Source organism: Phyllobates terribilis, unplaced genomic scaffold, assembly GCF_046119375.1.
Source record: "Phyllobates terribilis strain yellow unplaced genomic scaffold, ASM4611937v1 Scaffold_8__6_contigs__length_399053987, whole genome shotgun sequence".
NCBI lineage: Eukaryota > Metazoa > Chordata > Amphibia > Anura > Dendrobatidae > Phyllobates > Phyllobates terribilis.
Genome location: NW_027362768.1, coordinates 329142483 through 329163633, shown reverse-complemented (window position 1 = coordinate 329163633; position 21151 = coordinate 329142483). Strand labels below are relative to the sequence as shown.

The 21151-nt window shown below is 44.3% G+C and overlaps 1 protein-coding gene across 1 annotated transcript in view; it reads left to right on the top strand.

Moving 5' to 3' along the window:
* Positions 1-21151, top strand: part of CFAP20DC (CFAP20 domain containing) — a 692474-nt gene that overhangs the window by 405104 nt on the left and 266219 nt on the right. The window contains exon 12 of the mRNA XM_073644645.1: positions 4992-5111. Coding sequence (XP_073500746.1) covers positions 4992-5111 — 120 coding nt within the window. The remainder of the gene's footprint in view (positions 1-4991; positions 5112-21151) is intronic.

Here is a 21151-nt window from a genome sequence, read left to right as displayed (position 1 = left end):
ATTCGGCATCACTCCAAAACTTGGTCTTGGATGTAGCATTTCCGGCCAGTCATAGTGGCCGAGATCACCAAAGTTCGCACAACCCTAGGTAGAAAAAACATCAGGAAACGAGTGATCTTATAGTGGCAATGCAAGCCTAGAATTAGTTTTAGGCCTTGAATGGCGGGTCCTAACTTCTATGATGATCTCCCCATTTATGCTGCAGAACAGGATCTTACTACAGAGACTTACAAAATTTTTAACTTCAAGAGAACATAGCGCAGAAAGGTTTCCCAGACGTTTCAGCATGTCTATTACGTGTCCTCTTCACAGACTTAGTGCATTATTTCAGGGCCAGACATTTCTGCTTCTCAGCACTTCTGACACGATGAGATTTTTGACTTCCCTCTCCGTATCTTAATTGTGTTTCTGTGAGTGATCATACATTCACGCAGCGCCTCGACTATCTGCATCCCGATGAATGAGCTCTCCATGCTGGAATATTTTGTTATTGATGTTGTTCTCTGATATATTGAAGAATTGCAGAACGAAAAATGAGCTTCGCATGTAAAGATAATTCTGCTACATCTCCAAGAGAAAAAGTCAACAGCAAACACGTAACGGCAATGTTTCATTTTCCTGAAACAGATGCTGACAGATGTCACACATCATTTGCCCAAGATATTCAGTGGAAAGAAGTAATTACTGATCGGTGGGTTTGCCGCCAGTAGGGTCTGCACTGATCGGCATAACGGAAATTTTTGTCCCCAACAGGAAACTTTTTCCGCATTACCCAATGGTATGCCCTAACCGCTATTCCATTCATTTACTATGGAGCTACCGAAAAAAAGAAGCACAGTACTTGGCAGCCCCTAGGGAATAAATAGAGCAGCATCAAACATTGTTCCAGGGACAAAAGTCCTAGTAGTCGAACTGCCATCGATCAGTAATTTATCATGTGTTTAGGTGATAATTTGCTTTCACAAGACAACCCTTTAAATATGCGGTTTTAGTTAGAAAAAATGAGTTAGGCTCCTATCCATCAAAAAGTTTTCCAAAGAATTTGAGAATAAAACTTGTTGAAATGTTGTTGCAACAAGTTGTACAAAAATATTGTCAATTTTGGAGTTTTTTTTTGCCTGATCTGGTCAGCTCCACCAACTTTTTCAAAAGTAAATGGAGCTTAGCAGGGAGAGAGCACGGCCGAGTGAGGCCAATAATTTCATTGTAGCTTACACCACAAGAGTGAAGTTTCAACAGAAATGTCCTCCAGTCTGTGACACATGTCGCCAAATTCAAGAAATCCCATGTCTTAATAAATTTGGAGCATCTCTTTCCAGCGCGTGAAAAAATGAAATGCAAGTCTTGATAAATCAGGCCCTAAGTGTGTTTGTTGTACTACTAGAAACCTAACTTGAAGCTCCTAGTCCCTCTTACAAAATCTACAGTTCGACATTAACCCCCCACCCATTAAAGGGGTTGGTCACCACATTTTATTATCCCACTAATGTATTCCCCCGGGCCCCTAAGGGTATTTGTAATTACTTTGTGTTGCAGTTACGTCCTGTGAGCGGCGCTATCACTGGCCGCTCACGGGCATCATGTGACCCCGTCTGCAGCCGGCTCTGACATCCGCTGATGTCACGTCATGGTTCCGGATGCAGCCGGGGTTCTCTCTCTCCTGCGTTCCACCGTGGATGCTGGGCTGTGGACGGGGTTACCCCACGCGTCACACCCAGCATCCACCGTGCGCTCTCCCTCTCCCCATTCATTGGGAAAGCGCGCGGTGGATGCTGGGTATGATGCGTGGGGTAACCCCGCCCACAACCCAGCATCCACCACAGGGACCGCATCACTGATGTCACGCCTCACTTGACGTGACATCAGTGGCCGGTCATATGATGCCTGTGAGCAGCCCGTGGTAGCACCACTCACAGGCAGTATCTGCAACACAAGGTAATTACAAAATCCCTCAGGGGCCCTGGGGGGATACATTGGGGGGAAAATAAAAAGTTGTGAACAACTTCTTTAAACTATGTATATACAGCGTGAAAAATGAGGACACTCCACTTGAAAAGTAAGATTTGAATCAATATCCGACTGCATACACGCTCAATTTCCAAAATTTTGACAAGAAAAATTTAGAAAAATGAATTTAGAACAATATATGATGCCTACAGTGAGACATGGTGGCGGCAGTGTCCTTATGTGGGGCTGCATGAGCACTGCTGATGTCAACGAGCTACATTTCATTGATGGTATCATCAATTCACAAATGCACTGCTCTATATTGAAAGAGAATATGCCGCCATCACTCCGTGCCCTTGGTAGACGTGCACTTTTCCAATATCGCCATGATCCAAAACACACACCTGTTGCATTTCTGAAGAAGAACAGAGTGAAAATGATTGAGTGACAAAGTGTCTCCTGATCTGAACCCAATTGAACAGTTATGGGGAATTCTGAAACATCACTCTCCATCCAGCATTCAGGCTGTAAAATATGTTGCTAACTTGTTCATTCCATGCCTAGAAGACTTGGTGCTGTCGTTAAGAATCATGGAGATCATGCAAAATACTAGATGTAGAAGTTATTGATGTCGGGTGTATTCATTTTTTAATCAAATAATTTGAGTAAAACTGAAGATTTTGTAATGAAAGTTATATTATTACCCTAACTTTCATGTTATGGGTTAAACACCCTAATATACAGTTGTGCTCAAAAGTTTACATACCCTGGCAGAATTTTTCCTTTCTTGGCCTTCTTTCAGAGAATATGAATGATAACAAAAAAAAGTTTTCTCCACTCATGGTTATTGATTGGGTGAAGCCATTTATTGTCAAACTACTATTTTCTCTTTTTAAATCTGAACGACAACCAAAAACATCTAAATTGCCCTGATCAAAAGTTCACATACCCTGGTGATTTTGGCCTTATAACATGCACAGAATTTGACACAAATGGGTTTGAATGGCTACTAAAGGTAACATCCTCACCTGTGACCTGTTTGCTTGTAATCAGTGTGTGTACATAAAAGCTGAGTGAGTTTCTGGGATCCAGACAGACTCTTGCATCTTTTACCCAGCCGCTGACGTTTCTGGATTGTGAGTCATGGGTAAAGCAAAAGAATTGTTAACAGATCTACAGGAAAAGGTAATTGAACTGTATAACACAGGAAGGGGATACAAAAAAATATCCAAGGAATTGATAATGCCAGTCAGCAGCGTTCAAACTGTGATTAACAAATGGAAAATCACGGACTCTGTAAAAACCAAACTACGGTCAGGTAGACCAACAAAGATTTCAGCCACAACTGCCAGGAAGATTGTTTGGGATGCAAAGAAAACCCTACAAATAACAACAGCTGAAATTCAGGACTCTCTGAAAACTAGCGGTGTGGCTGTTTCAAGATGCACAATAAGGAGGCACTTGAAGAAAAATGGGCTGCGTGGTCAAGTCGTCAGAAGATAGCAATTACTGTGCAAATGCCACAAAGTATCTTGCCTACAATACGCCAAACAGCACAGAGAAAAGCCTCAAAACTTCTGGAACAAGGTAATTTGGAGTGATGAGACCAAAATTTTACTTTTTGGCCACAACCATAAACGCTACATTTGGAGAGAGGTCAACAAGGCCTATGATGAAAGGAACACCATTCCTACAGTAAAGCACGGAGGTGGATCGCTGATGTTTTGGGGATGTGTGAGCTACAGGCACAGGAAACTTGATAAAAATTGAAGGAAAGATGAATGCAGCACATTATCAGCAAATACTGGAGGCAAATTTGCACTCATCAGCCCGGAAGTTGCGCATGGGACGATCCAAAACACAAGGCCAAGTCTACCTGTCATTGGCTAGAGCAGAACAAAGTGAAGGTTCTGGAGTGGCCATCTCAGTCTCCTGACCTCAATATCATTGTGCCACTCTAGGGAGATCTCAATCGTGCAGTTCATGCTAGACAGCCCAGGAATTTACAGGAACTGGAGGGTTTTTGCCAAGAAGAATGGGCAGCTTTACCATCTGAGAAAATAAAGAACCTCATCCACAACTACCACAAAAGACTTCAAGCTGTCATTGATATTAGAGGGGGCATTACACGGTATTAAGAACTGGGGTATGTGAACTTTTGATCAGGGTCATTTGGATGTTTTTGGTTGTCATTAAGATTTAAAAAGAGAAAACACAGTAGTTTGATAATAAATGGCTTCACCCAACCAATAACCATGAGTGTAGAAAAAGTTTTTTTGTTATCATTCATATTCTCTGAAATAAGGCCAAGAAAGGAAAAATTCAGCTGGGATATGTAAACTTTTGATCACAACTGTATATGCATTAAACACAGAGAAGAGGAAATTCTGCTCCTTTATCTATTTTGAAACAGCAGCAGCATGAAAGGCATTATTGAAGTACAACATTAGTGAGCTGGGTGGCTGTGAATCCAGCTTTCAAGCGTGATACAACACTCACTAGGAGCTTCAGCCACATCTCTGTGTCTCTGCCTCTGTCTTCTTCACAGCTAGCTCCTCCCTCTCACCTCCATAGACTTTTATAGGCTGTAGTATGTAATATTTTTGTCTGTTACAATTTTTTTTTTATCTTTGCTTATATTATTAATTTATAGAAAAAAATAAGGATAGTTACTCTTTAAATAATAACAAAATGTAATGCCTGTAGAGGATGCACAAAGTGGACACATTTCTTAATTATATTATTAAAAATAAAGCTCGAAAGTGGATTTAATAAAAAAAAAAAAAAAAAAAAGGAAAAAAAATAAGCTAAACAACAACAAGCCATAGTTGAAAAATGGCAGCAGCGTCTGGAAACGAAATTGGTCACCTTAGTTATGAAACAGTGCAGGCGTTCGGAGTGAATAAAAATGAAAATATCGCCTCTGCTTTATGGCTTATCAGTGGGAACAGCAGGGAGAGATCTCAGAACTAATAAAAATCCACTTGCAATTTAAAACATGCAGATAAGGAGAAATGTATTTTATATGATATATTTTCTCTCAGACAGCTCTTCAGTGGGACACTGCGGAAATGAAGATAAGCTCTCTGTTCAGATCCATATGCCGTCCTGCGAGAGAGAAAACAGACTAAAGGCATCAAACGGCGCAGGCGCCCACGTCCCAGGTTAGACGGCACCTCCCGTATAAAGTCTTTTGTATCTGTTTGATAGAGAAATGGATCATGAAAGTAAATAATATGCAGAAAGAGAATATATAAGCTGCGTAATGCACCGTCCATGTTAATATATAAATTTACATGTTCCGATCTTTACAAGCCGCCGAATATCAAAACCGAGTTCTGTTCAACCCTAGGGGCATGTGCACACAATGGTTTTATTTTTATGTTTCAAGCAGGTCCACTCCAAATATTCATAAAACACTAAAAAGGAACCTTTGCATTAATTTCTATGCAAACATTTTTTTTCATATGTTCAGGCTTTTTAAACGTCTTTCAACCGCTTCAGTTTTCCAAAAAACGGCACGTGAACGGACCATTCTTCACCTGGAAGACGCTAAGTACTTTACAATAAAAGTCAATGAGAAGGATAAAAAGATGCTTGAAAGGGTTTTTTTTTAACATTTTCTTAGCATTCTGCTTAAAAAATAAAAATCGCTACCGCCTTCTTTATTGTTTAATAGAATAAACCATCAAAAAAAGCGCAAAAAATGCTGAAAAAGTTTACAAAACTCCAGAGTAAAGGAGCGAAATTTGAAGCACTTTCCATATGACAAGACTTGTTAGAGAGTCAATATTGACCTTTAGGATTGCTACTTCCTATAGGTGCCACTAAAGTTCTAGTCCTCTTCCTCTCTGAAGAGCCAATTTGCACATTTCCCAGAGGAGCATTGCGGCTTAAAAGTATCCTCACCTTGGCATGTCAGGCTTGACATGTCACTCTCTGCAAGGATCTCGGTCAGGCTCCTCCCACCCAGCCAAACTAGATCTCACACTTTGTACTGATGAGGAGCAGTACCCTGAAACATAGTGTCTGCAAATTGAGATTTTGGTTTTGGCTATCATCCTAAGTCATGTGACAAGGCTCGTTAGAGAGTCGATATTGACTTTTAGGTCTGCTACTTCCTATAAGTGGCTCTAGAATTCTAGTCCTCTTCCTCTCTGAAGAGACAATTTGCATATTTCCAAGAGGAGCATTGCAGCTTAAAATTCTCCTCACCTTGACATGTCACACTCGGCAAGGAGAAACGTTACCCCTTGGATCACACACGGAAAATCAATATTTTTGGGTTTGTTCATATCAAGTTTTCTGACATAGATTTTTAATCAGATCCATTCCAACATCCACATCAAAAAACACTTCAAATACTTTATGAACACTACTTCACTAGGGATTTTGGAGCAGATCTACTACAACATCCTCTTCAAAAACTAAGTATGAATGTACCCAAAAGGTTGAGGTGGGATTGTAATTGTTTCCAGGAAGGACCAACTGGAGAACTGCTTAAAAGGAATCTGTCATCTAATTTTAGAGCAGCATAATGTAAAGACAGAGACCCTGATTCCAGCAATGTGTCACTTACTGGGCTGCTTGCTGTAGTTTTGATAAAATCACTGTTTTATCAGCAAGGGATTATTATCACTAGAGGACTCGTAAAGCTGCTGCCAGGTACTCCAACCACGCCCCCACCACTTATTGCACTGATAGCGCTCTGCCTATACACAGTATATACAGAAAGCGGCCAATCAGTGGTGTGGGTGAGGTTATGCAGAGCTCAGCATTCAGAGAACTGATAGATCTAAAGCAGATAAAAGAGTGATATTATCAAAATAACAGCAAGCAGCCCAGTAAGGGATACATCGCTGGAATCAGGATCTATGCCCCTATATCATGCTGCTCTCAGATGGCATAGTAAAAGCCTGCTGATTAGAGATGAGCGGTGTTCGACTAGAACTGTTCGCCAATCTCAAATTCGAGCTGTTTTGGGCGGTGTTCGAGTTGTTCGACGAACCCGAACGATTTGCAAAAAATTCGGCTGTTCGAGGTTATGTTCGATAACTGTTCGTGCACCAAAAGCGTGTCCTGCATGTCTGGCGCTATTTAGAGCACCAATCATGCAGGGATTGTCTGCCACTCACTGTAATGCCACAGCCATGGTGGTTGTGGCATTACAGTGATTGCCCAAATCGATGGGAACAGTGCCAACAGTGAAACATGAAAAGCCGGCAATTCAGCAGCGGCATACACCGGTACCCGACAATTTAGAACCGAAAGAATAGAGCTTCACACATAGATTAGATAGATATAAACATGTCAGCCACATATATACGAAGTACAGTGAAAGTGCTGCTTACTGTACTTGTCATTTAGCGTAAAGGATTTATCAAAAAAAATAATAGTGTTTTCATGCACCGTCTCTTTAAAAAAGCCGGCCGGCAATTCAGCAGCGGTACCCGACAATTTATAACAGAAAGAATAGAGCATCACACATAGATTAGATAGATAGAAACATGTCAGTCACATATATATGAAGTACAGTGACAGTGTTGATTACTGTACTTGTCATTTAGTGTAAAGGATTTATCAAAAAAAATAATAGTGTTTTCATGCACCGTCTCTTTAAAAAAGCCGGCCGGCAATTCAGCATCTGTACCCGACAATTTATAACAGACAGAATAGAGCTTCACACATAGATTAGATAGATAGAAACATGTCAGTCACATATATATGAAGTACAGTGACAGTGTTGATTACTGTACTTGTCATTTAGTATTAAAATAAAGGATTTATTATTAAAAAAATTGGTGTGGGGTTCCCCTTAATTTTAGGCTCTAGCGGAGGTTAAGCAGACAGCTGGGGCAGATGTTTGAAGCCTGGGAAGGGGGTAATACCCACGGAGCTTCCCAGGCTACTAATATCAGCCCCCAGCTGAATACATAGCCTTTACTAGCTATTAAAATGGGGGACCCCCCCAAAAAAATGACGTGGGGTCCCCCCTAATTTAATAGCTAGCAAAGGCTAGGCAGACAGCTGGGGGCTGATATTAATAGCCCAGGAAGGGAGCCATGAATATTGGCCCCCTCCCAGGCTAGAAACACCAGCCGTCAGCCGCCCCAGAAATGGCGCATCCATAGAATGCGCCAATTTTGGCACTTAGCCTCGCTCTTCCACGCTGCCCTGTAGCGGTGGCAGGGGGTAATAGGGCTGGGGTTGATGTCAGCTTATAATGCCAGCTGACATCAAGCCCAGGTTAGTAATGGAGAGGCGTCTATAAGACACCCCCATTACTAACCCCATAGTCAAAGTTAAAAAAAACACAAACACCCAGAATAAAGTCCTTTAATTGAAATAAAGACACAATTCTTTATTGTTCTAAATTAAACCATACTTACCATCACGCCCATTCCAGCTGAAGCCAACGATCTCCTGTAATAAAAATAAAATAATAAAGCAACCTCATCCTTACCTTTCCATGGTTCCCACGACAGCTTCAGCTCTGCTACATCGAGATGACAGGCTGGACCGCAGCAGAACGCTGCCATCCAGCCAGTCATCCCGCAGACACTGAGAAGCGCAGGCATGCTTGCGCTCCACATTGTCTCTCTGTGACGGCATAAAGATGAGCCGAGGTCATGTCCAATGAACTCGGCTCACCTCATGCACGTCACTTACAGCGTGGGAGAATTCTCCTGCACTCAGCGCTTCAGCGTGAGAATTCTCCCACGCTGTCAGTGACGTGCATGAGGTGAGCCGAGTTCATTGGACATGACCTCGGCTCATCTTTATGCCGTCACAGAGAGACAATGTGGAGCGCAAGCATGCCTGCGCTTCTCAGTGTCTGCGGGATGACTGGCTGGATGGCAGCGTTCTCCTGCGGTCCAGCCTGTCATCTCGATGTAGCAGAGCTGAAGCTGTCGTGGGAACCATGGAAAGGTAAGGATGAGGTTGCTTTATTATTTTATTTTTATTACAGGAGATCGTTGGCTTCAGCTGGAATGGGCGTGATGGTAAGTATGGTTTAATTTAGAACAATAAAGGATTGTGTGTTTATTTCAATTAAAGGACTTTATTCTGGGTGTTGTGTTTTTTTTAAATACTTTACTAGAAATTCATGGCGGTCATGTCTAATACTGGCGTGACCCCATGAATTTTGGGCTTGGGGCCAGCTGATAATACCAAGCTGGCCCTAACCCCTTTATTACCCAGTGAGCCACCGCACCAGGGCCCTGGATGAGTTGGGTACAGCGCCAGAAGATGGCGCTTCTATGAACGCGCCATTTTCCGGGGTGGCTGCGGACTGCAATTTGCAGCGGGGGGGGGGGCAGAAAGCTTGGGCCTCCCTGCGCTGCAGATTCCAGCCCCCAGCTGCCTAGTTGTACCTGGCTGGACACAAAAATAGGGCGAAGCCCCACGTATTTTTTTTTTAATTATTTCATGAAATTCATGAAATAATTAAGAAAAAAAGTCCTTCCCTATATTGTTGTGTCCGGCCAGGTACAAATAGGCAGCTGGTGGTTGGGGGCAGCCCGTTCCTGCCTGCTGTACCTGGCTGGACACAAATATAGTGCGAAGCCCCACTTCAATTTTTTTTAATTATTTCATGAAATTCATGAAATAATTAAGAAAAAAAGGCCTTCCCTATATTGTTGTGTCCGGCCTGGTACAAATAGGCAGCTGGTGGTTGGGGGCAGCCCGTTCCTGCCTGCTGTACCTGGCTGGACACAAATATAGTGCGAAGCCCCACTTCAATTTTTTTAAATTATTTCAGGAAATTCATGAAATAATTAAAAAAAAATTGACGTGGGGCTTCGCACTATATTTGTGTCCAGTCAGGTGCAGCAGGCAGGAACGGGCTGCCCCCAACCACCAGCTGCCTATTTGTACCTGGCCGGACACAACAATATAGGGAAGCCCTTTTTTCTTAATTATTTCATGAAATAATTTAAAGAAAATTGACGTGGGGCTTCGCCCTGTTTTTGTGTCCAGCCAGGTACAACTAGGCAGCTGGGGGCTGGAATCCGCAGCGCAGGGAGGCCCAAACTTTCTGGGCCACCCCCGCTGCAAATTGCAGTCCGCAGCCACCCCGGAAAATGGCGCGTTCATAGAAGCGCCATCTTCTGGCGCTGTACCCAACTCATCCAGGGCCCTGATGCGGTGGCTCACTGGGTAATAAAGGGGTTAGGGCCAGCTTGGCATTATCAGCTGGCCCTAAGCCCAAAATTCATGGGGTCACGCCAATATTAGACATGACCACCATGAATTTCTAGTAAAGTATTTAAAAAAAACACAACACCCAGAAAAAAGTCCTTTAATTGAAATAAACACACAATTCTTTATTGTTCTAAATTAAACCATACTTACCGTCACGCCCATTCCAGCTGAAGCCAACGATCTCCTGAAATAAAAGAAAAATAATAAAGCAACATCATCCTTACCTTTCCATGGTTCCCATGACAGCTTCAGCTCTGCTACATCGAGATGACAGGCTGGACCGCAGCAGAACGCTGCCATCCAGCCTGTCATCCCGCAGACACTGAGAAGCACAGGCTTGCTTGCGCTCCACAGTGTCTCTCTGTGAGGGCATCCAGATGAGCCGAGTTAATGTCCAATGAACTCGGCTCACCTCATGCACGTCACTGACAGCGTGGGAAAATTCTCCTGCACTCAGCGCTTCAGCGTGGGAGAATTCTCACACTGAAGCGCTGAGTGCAGGAGAATTCTCCCACGCTGTCAGTGACGTGCAGGAGGTGAGCTGAGTTCATTGGACATGAGCTCACCTTATGCACGTCACTGACAGCGTGGGAAAATTCTCCTGCACTCAGCGCTTCAGCGTGGGAGAATTCTCACTCTGAAGCGCTGAGTGCAGGAGAATTCTCCCACGCTGTCAGTGACGTGCAGGAGGTGAGCTGAGTTCATTGGACATGAGCTCACCTTATGCACGTCACTGACAGCGTGGGAGAATTCTCCTGCACTCAGCGCTTCAGCGTGAGAATTTTCCCACGCTGTCAGTGACGTGCATGAGGTGCGCCGAGTTCATTGGACATGACCTCGGCTCATCTTTATGCCGTCACAGCCAGACACTGCAGAGCGCAAGCATGCCTGCGCTTCTCAGTGTCTGCGGGATGACAGGCTGGATGGCAGCGTTCTGCTGCGGTCCAGCCTGTCATCTCGATGTAGCAGAGCTGAAGCTGTCGTGGGAACCATGGAAAGGTAAGGATGAGGTTGCTTTATTATTTTTCTTTTATTGCAGGAGATCGTTGGCTTCAGCTGGAATGGGCGTGATGGTAAGTATGGTTTAATTTAGAACAATAAAGGATTGTGTCTTTATTTCAATTAAAGGACTTTATTCTGGGTGTTTGTGTTTTCTTTTAACTTTGACTATGGGGTTAGTAATGGGGGTGTCTTATAGACGCCTCTCCATTACTAACCTGGGCTTGATGTCAGCTGGCATTATAAGCTGACATCAACCCTAGTCCTATTACCCCCTGCCACCGCTACAGGGCAGCGTGGAAGAGCAAGGCTAAGTGCCAGAATTGGCGCATCCTATGGATGCGCCATTTCTGGGGCGGCTGACGGCTGGTGTTTCTAGCCTGGGAGGGGGCCAATATTCATGGCTCCCTTCCTGGGCTATTAATATCAGCCCCCAGCTGTCTGCCTAGCCTTTGCTAGCTATTAAATTAGGGGGGACCCCACGTCATTTTTTTGGGGGGGTCCCCCATTTTAATAGCTAGTAAAGGCTATGTATTCAGCTGGGGGCTCATATTAGTAGCCTGGGAAGCTCCGTGGGTATTACCCCCTTCCCAGGCTTCAAACATCTGCCCCAGCTGTCTGCTTAACCTCCGCTAGAGACTAAAATTAAAGGGAACCCCACGCCAATTTTTTTTAATAGTAAATCCTTTATTTTAATACTAAATGACAAGTACAGTAACCAACACTATCACTGTACTTCATATATATGTGACTGACATGTTTCTATCTATCTAATCTATGTGTGAAGCTCTATTCTGTCTGTTATAAATTGTCGGGTACAGATGCTGAATTGCCGGCCGGCTTTTTTAAAGAGACAGTGCATGAAAACACTATTATATTTTTTAATAAATCCTTTACACTAAATGACAAGTACAGTAAGCAACACTGTCACTGTACTTCATATATATGTGACTGACATGTTTCTATCTATCTAATCTATGTGTGAGGCTCTATTCCTTCTTGTCTAAATTGTCGGGTACCGGTGTATGCCGCTGCTGAATTGCCGGCCGGCTTTTTTAAAGAAAGCGTCTTCTGAGCAGTTTGTCAGCTTTTGGACACCTTTGAAGGTGTTTTCTATGTGTTTCTATGTGTTTTTGTTTGACTGCCATTGGTTTTAATGGTGTTCGACGGTGTTCTAAGGTGTTCGACGAACAGTTCGACGAACAGTTCCTCGAACATCCCGGTGTTCGACGAACCGAACCCGAACACTACGGGGGTGGCTCAACACTACTGCTGATCAATTCCCTTTAACTCCTTAAGCTATTTTTTTTTCCTTTTTTGTATCTCTGTGCTCCAAGACCCATAGCGGTTTAATAATTTAATCGATGTAGGCTTATGAGGGTATGTTTTTGTGGGACAGGTTGTGTTAAGTCGGGGGGTGAGGTACCCATCTGCTGCATCCCAGATCGTTACATGAAGGTGGGGGTCCTGGTTGGGTGTGTGGACTTGCTCTGTAAGGGCGTTACGCCCATGCAGGCCACATGTAACCGATGTTGCTGGTTTGTCAGGACCAGATGTTTCACAGTTCAATGAGGGAGACCACCATTTAGAAATCACCTTTTTACTGAATGGGGATTTGGTAGGGAATATGTACAGGAGATAGCAGGTACGCAGTCTTATGAACGTTTCCTTTACAACTCAAAGCATTTTCCTCCCAGTATCCTTCCTTAGTTTACTCCAGTGTTCTCTATGTCCACGGTTTCTCACTACTTCACCACAACCCAGCTTTAACGCTACAACCCTGTTTAGCAAGAGTCATTTAGTCGTCCTGTGGTTCCGCATCCTCCTTTCCCTTTAAGGTCCCAGTATGGACGATAATGCTGACACTCTGGAACTCCCGCCCAGGACACTTTACTCGCCCCGTGGACCTAGTCTTGTTAGGCCCATTACCTTCTAGTATCTCCCAGGAGCCTTTTTTTTTCCGGAAGGTCACTCTGTCTCTTGGTCACTTTGGCTCAGGCAGGATCTCGGTATCCCTTCTCTTCGGTCTCCTCTCATTTATGGTCACCCCAGAATGTGGCACTGCTCACTTTGGACCTTTAGGTCCACTCACTATGCACTCCAGACCCTATCTGACAGGAAATTGTCACTTTCCCTGCAGCTTAGCGCCTCCCACTCTGGGCTAATCCTATGATAAAACTATTCATATCATTAACGGATCACACTATTCACATTACGCAACACAGTTCACATTACATCACATAACAACTTATGACAATAAAACTGTTTCTTCAAGAGAGAAACATGGGCAGTATGTCCATATCCTTACAGCTGTATGAGGACTTGTTTTATGCTGTATGAGTTGATGTGTTCACTGATACCATTTTTGGGATATATGTGATCTTCAGATCTGTTTTTATTCAGTTTTGGGAAGTGGATGAATGAAAAACAGCAATTCTACTTTTATTTTTGTTTGCTTTTTTTTTTACAACAGGCACAATTGTGTGCATTTTTTATTATTTGATTTATTTACATAAATAAATTAATAAAAGGCATTTCTTAAAGTATGTTTCATTTGTAACTTTTTATATACTTTTTAACACTTTCAAACCTTTTCATTTTAATTTCAGTCCTACTTAGGGACTTGAACTTGAATTATCTTGAACGTTCATATGATACACTGCAATACTTCTGTATTGAAGTGTATTATGCCTATTGGAAAAATATCCACAGACATTCTGTTAGACCTAACCCCTGTCTGGATCTAATAGGAGGACTAAAATAACAACCATTGGGTCCAATGTTAGGCTCCGTGGCTGCCATGACAATGGATCTACACTCTAACAATAAAATTGCAGGTGGGAAGGTTGATAGTCTGAGAGAAGGAGTACTCTCCCTCTGTCAAGTCAACTAGGGAGTTACAATGCAGGGACCGGTGTTCTCACTGACCAACTATGGGTGATACAGTGCAGGAACTGGTGTTCTCACTGACCAACTATGGGTGATACAGTGCAGGAACTGGTGTTCTCACTGACCAACTATGGGTGATACAGTGCAGGGACTGGTGTTTTCACTGACTATCTACGGGTGATACACTGCAGGGACTGGTGTTTTCACGGACTATCTACGGGTGATACAATGCAGGGACTGGTGTTCTCACTGACCAACTATGGGTGATACAGTGCAGGAACTGGTGTTCTCACTGACCAACTATGGGTGATACAGTGCAGGGACTGGTATTCTCACTGACCAACTATGGGTGATACAGTGCAGGGACTGGTATTCTCACTGACCAACTATGGGTGATACAATGCAGGGACTGGTGTTCTCACTGACCAACTATGTGTGATACAATGCAGGGACTGGTGTTCTCACTGACCAACTATGGGTGATACAGTGCAGGAACTGGTGTTCTCACTGACCATCTATGGGTGATACAGTGCAGGGACTGGTGTTCTCACTGACCAACTATGGGTGATACAGTGCAGGGACTGGTATTCTCACTGACCAACTACGGGCGATACAGTGCAGGGACTGGTATTCTCACTGACCAACTACGGGTGATACAGTGCAGGGACTGGTGTTCTCACTGACCAACTACGGGTGATACAGTGCAGGGACTGGTGTTCTCACTGACCAACTATGGGTGATACAGTGCAGGGACTGGTGTTCTCACTGACCAACTACGGGTGATACAGTGCAGGGACTGGTATTCTCACTGACCAACTACGGGCGATACAGTGCAGGGACTGGTATTCTCACTGACCAACTACGGGTGATACAGTGCAGGGACTGGTGTTCTCACTGACCAACTACGGGTTATATAGTGCAGGGACTGGTGTTCTCACTGACCAACTATGGGTGATACAGTGCAGGGACTGGTGTTCTCACTGACCAACTACGGGTGATACAATGCAGGGACTGGTATTCTCACTGACCAACTACGGGTGATACAGTGCAGGGACTGGTGTTCTCACTGACCAACTACAGGTGATACAATGCAGGGACTGGTGTTCTCACTGACCAACTACGGGTGATACAGTGCAGGGACTGGTGTTCTCAGTGACCAACTACGGGTGATACAGTGCAGGGACTGGTGTTCTCACTGACCAACTATGGGTGATACAGTGCAGGGACTGGTGTTCTCACTGACCAACTACGGGTGATACAATGCAGGCACTGGTGTTCTCACTGACCAACTATGGGTGATACAGTGCAGGGACTGGTGTTCTCACTGACCAACTACAGGTGATACAATGCAGGGACTGGTGTTCTCACTGACCAACTACGGGTGATACAGTGCAGGGACTGGTGTTCTCAGTGACCAACTACGGGTGATACAGTGCAGGGACTGGTGTTCTCAGTGACCAACTACGGGTGATACAGTGCAGGGACTGGTGTTCTCACTGACCAACTACGGGTGATACAGTGCAGGGACCGATGTTCTCACTGACCAACTACGGGTGATACAGTGTAGGGACTGGTGTTCTTGCTGATCTCCAAAGATTGAGCAGGAGCCTGGATATGTATATTAGCTAGATTCCTGCAGCTGATGGCATGGCAGACAGTACTTGCCGGATTAGCATGATGGCTATATCATGGAGCCTTAATTTACCACCACTCATGATAGATATAGCCATCATATATTATTAAAGGGGTTGTGCAGTCAAAAGTGATAAGTCTGCAGTCACTCTGTGTGACTGTGTGGCGCCCAGCTGTGCTTGGTACCACAGATCCTAGAAGAGTGCATTGATGGAATCCTCCACAAGAGGCCCCCATAAACATTCACACATCTCCACCTTCCACCTCAGACCAGCAGAGGGAGCCCGTTAGGGATATAAATAGGGAAGGTGGAGCTACGCAGTTCAGTCAGAGTCTAGCAGTTAGTCTGGAGTGCACAGAGAGAGAGATGCGCGAGGGTTGCTGTGTGAGGCAAGTTAGGCCTCCAGCGGTCCTGAAGCCCAGTCTAGATTCAAGCAGCTCAGTTAGAGCTTAAGGTGTGCCGGCGCCATAAGATCGGTGAAGCGCGGCAAGCTGCCGTTGGTGTGAGTAGCCTAGTGAGGGCCCGAGTAGGCCGAAGGCAAGTAGTGGAAAGTGAGTAGCAGTGGGGGCAGAGGAGCTTACCCAGCTCACCCCGAAACATTTACCGGACACCGGGTCCGAGCTTACCGGGATCTTTTCGACCCAGTAAGGCATAACCGGAAACCCTGGGGAACTACAGGTCCCAGGATCACCAGAGAGCTGATACGTAACAGAGCCAGGAGACACATAGGCCCCGTAAGCTGGGAGCGTGCACTCCAAGAGAAGGCCGCACCACAACATCAGCAAGTGCAGGACAGAAACCAAGTTAGGCCTAGCTCCAGGCAGGTCAGAAACTTACTACGCAAAGGCAAGAAACAGGAGGCCCTACACCCGCTCATTGGGGAGGATCCTGATATGCACCCTTCACCCTACAGTGCTCCGGGATGTGCCTGAATTACCACCAGTAAAAGGTACTGAAGTGACTATCGTGTCTGTCCCCGTTCTTGCTCTGACCCAGCTGGGTCTCGCCTGTCCTGCATCCCCCTCTTCATACACTGCCCTGAGGCCTAGCTCCACCTGTGGGGAGCTATACCATCGAGCTGCCTTATCACCAGCCTCAGTGGACTGCCGCAGCGCTGGTGACTCTCACCAGAAACCACAGGTGGCGTCACGAACTTTCATAAAATTAACAAACAATCCCTTTTTAAAAGCTGACCCCAGAGTACGGGCCCAGGAGCCGACCACCGCGACATCCCCAAAGTCAGGCAAAAGGCCCGGGTACCGAGTCGTCCCTATCACCCTGGGCGAGTCAACTGCAAACTTTTGAATTCCCCCAGTGCAGGCACTGTATGCTGTGGGGATTTGCTGGTATGAGACCCGGGACCGGAGAGTATGTATAAATTATACATACCCCCGGACATTCAGTGCCACCTCGCTCCATACACTTGTATGGAGCGAGGCCATGCCCCGTCTAGAGACATGGATGGCCAGTGGGTGCGTCCAACTAGACAGCACGGCCTCATTCAATACAAGTGAATGGAGAGCGAGGCCGCACCCACTGGCCGGGGATATGTATAACTCATACATACCCTCCGTTACCGGGTCTCATACCGGCGAATCCACACAGTGCACAGTGCGTGCGCTGGGGGGATTCATAAGTCTGCAGTCACACAGAATGACTGCAGACTTATCACTTTTGACCGGACAACCCCTTTAAGGAAGGGGTTAAGGCGATTTTTTTGCTTTGTCCAAATGCACAGTACCACATCAGCAATGCGTCTCCTTACTTCTTTCTTTTGACATTGCATGTGACATCCTCTTCCTGCAACTTTAGTCTGCGCAAGTGCTCCCAGCGCCGAGTGGACTGGTGATGTCACAACACATGTCGTGATGTTAACTAAAGTACTGACTATGTCTTGGGTTATGCATATTATCACATCAGAGGCCTATCCAGTGCCAGAAACCCCAGCGCAACATGAAGATGCAGGAAGAGGACGTAAGAAAAGAAGAGAGAGTGTAAGGTGCCCAAACGAGGTAATTGTAAGCGAGCCGAGCCCATGCTCACTTTGGCATTCTACAGACAAAGTGTGTTCTCGCTCTGGTGTGCTGCAGTGTATGTGATGTTTCCCACTAATTCTGGCCACCCGGCCTCTTCTGACTCCAGGAATTCCTCTTCTGGAACCAGGGCAGCAATCAATTCAGAGGACTCAGATTTCATAAAAACAACCAGTACTTTGCTTGGTAACTGGCAGCATTTACAGGCAGGTATAAAGGATAAGGCCCAACGGGTTGTCATCTTTCCCACAGGTACCGGATACAACTTCTGCCCTGGTACCCGATCTAGGTGGAGCATCTCTGTTACTTTCTTCTCTAGCCCTAGAGACTCTTCCTTACCAATGACAGTATATCTGGATCCCAATTCACTCCACCTCCTAGAGCTTGAGTCCTGACTTCTTTTGCAGCCTCGCAGACAGAATGTGCCCCCAGGCCAGCTAAGGTGACTCTTGTGGAGGGATTCTCTGGTGATACTAGTCTCATGGTCACCTTAGCAGCCTGTACAGAGCCTGTTAGCTTTCTGCAGTACTGCACACTACTGACCTAGTTCACTTCCTGCACCTGACACTAGCACTCAGTTCCCCCTCCCTCTACTGGGCCGGCTGTCACAGTTAACCCTACCTAGGCCAAATTGCAGCCCCAGCGGGTTCTAATTTTGGGAACGTGCTTTTAACCCTTTTTAGTACCAGGGGCAGACTATCACCTCCACCACTACTACAAGGGCCACACCATGGACTGGGTGGTGGCCTACGGTGGCGCCACAGGAGAACTGCAATATATATTTTTTCTACCTTACATATATTATGCCCTGGGGTCTAGTGAGACCCCAAGAATGAGAATGAACATTTGTTTCGCATTGATTTGAGCGAACTGACAGTTCAAATTTCGTGAGAATCGCTCATCACTAGAAGACAATTTCCAGTGACTGGAGTTAAGGTGAACTAATGACAAACAATATGGCCACCATTACAGCACAAGGGTTGTCACATGTCTTTCCCTTGATCCTAAAATGCAAAACTACAAAGTTATCCAGCAATATATGAAAATGTATCACTGCATAAGTAACAGCAGGTTTTTTTTTTCATCCAGGAATCTAGGAAATGTGAAAGACAACTCCTGGGTTTTGGGTTTTGGGTTTTCTTAGGTGGGGAGGTGGAATGGGGGATGAGCTTTTAAATGCAGGATTAGTATTTTCTGGTTCTTGCAGCTTTTTTTGTGAAAATGTTAACAAAATTCATCTTAATTATTTCGTTTTAGAACTTTCCTATTTCTCACCGACAGAACAGAACACATTGGAGCACAGCAGGGGGGATATTGTTTTCATATATCAGAGACATAAAGCAGAACTTGTTACGTCTAAGTTATTTTTATTGTTTTACAATGATCTGATTTGCAATAGTCATTAACAAGATTAATATTTTACGGGCCTCTTTTAAATGAACCAATCAGGATGGCGCTTGCTAATGAAGATTAATAACAGTATATAATGGAATACATTAGGATGATTGTTCTATTATTCTCTTGCAGTACTCCTCATCTGCGCTCAATGCGATGCTAAGCACCGCCGCTTTAATGCAGGAACATACATGTTGGATTAATAGTTGCAGATGAGATGTATAAGCGGTTTACAGATGTAACCCAACTAAATTTGTCATTTATAGGGAATGTGTCATCATAAAATGATGTTAATGTTAAAAATCATTTTCTAAACATTTTTTTTAATCTGTATTTTTTTTTAAAAAAAAGAAAAATTGCAATTTTTTATATTGTCCATTGGGGCTATTTTAGAATTCCTGACATCTAATTACGGACATCAGTCTATAAGGATGGTTTCAGGCTACTACTTCCTTTCAGCCTATCACCTATATTGTGGTATTTCAATCCTACGGTGTTACTCAGCCATTCCTACCGCTATGATTGTCCTGCCACCTTTTAGCGATCAGCTCTGTCAGATGAGGAAAACACAATATGCATACCTGCCAACTTTTGGAGCGCGCTGTCGGAAATTCTGAGTAAGTAGTCATGAGCCAATTAAAGGCTATGCCCCGGAACACATATCCTCCACCCTTAAACAGGGAACCTGTCACCTCGGAAAACACTATTTACCACATATATGGGGTTATTCTGCAGGTAAATAGTGTTACAATGAGGCCTGGCCACCTTACTGAAATTGCGACTGTCGGGAAAAAATAAATTTATTTCAGCCATTGGACGGTGAACATAGCGGCTACAGTCAGCGCTCATAGCACCGCTCACTACACTGTGCGTAACTCCCGGCACTTTGATTGACAATCTGCAGCGCATCTGTTCAGTGTGAGCTATCAAAGTTTCAGGGCGTGCTTTCAGTCTACATTGATTTATAATAGTGATTAGTTTTATTATAAGGGCTTGTGCACACAATCGATTTTTTTTGGATGAGTCCTATCCGTTGTTTTCATGGATAGCACTCGTACCTATGGGGCTGTGCACATGGCCAATTTTTTTACTTGGACCAAGTGACCAGCAAAAAAAAAATCAGAGACAAGTCTGATTTTGATCCGAGTGTCAGATCAAAATTGCCAATGTTAATCTATGGGTCCGTGAAAAAAAATCGGACCGCAATTGGATGGCATTAGAGCGCAGTCTGATTTTCACAGAGAAGGTGGAGAAAACTTTTCTTTTGTTTCTCTTCACGTCTGAGAAAAAGTGATTCAAACTCTGATCAGAATAATCAGACCGTTGTTCTCAAATGTGAAAAAAATGGTTATGAGACCCTAAGCCTCAGTGTGGCATCTGTTTGAAACCAAAAAAATTCCGAACTTCTTATACCCATTCAGCAGACGACACTCAGACGACACTCAGACGACAAGTGATGTCTGTTTTTTTCAACGAATATGTTATTTTGAACCCTGAATTTGGTCGAATTCGGACATGTGAACAGCCTCATAGACTATAATGGATATATGTGCAAGAACAACATCTAAATGAGGCTTTACTCTGGATGATCCAGCACATGAGTGCATTACACAGACAGTCTATCGATTGCAGTGGGATGTGTGCAATGATAGGCTTCTCTAGCTGTATTGCTGCAGGAAAATATACTACTTAGATTTCATTCACACGTCGTCTTTTTTTGGTCAGTGTTTGCAAGAAAAAACAGGAGTGGAACCTATGAGAAAAAAAAATATAGTTAAAAGAAAAGGACCTGTTCTGTGTTTCGGAACCACTCCAGTTTTTCACTTTTAAAATACTGATGAAACAGCCCAGAAAAACTGATGTGTGAATTAGGCCTCAAAGTCCGAATCACTTACAGCTTACATCTATTTTGTGAGGTCCTAGCAGCAGTATACAGTGTGATCTGGGAACAAAAAAATACATTTACTTATAGTCCTATTTAAAAGAAACCCAACCATTGCAAAGAAATGAGATGTAATGTTCCCAGCTTCAACTTGCAAAATATCCA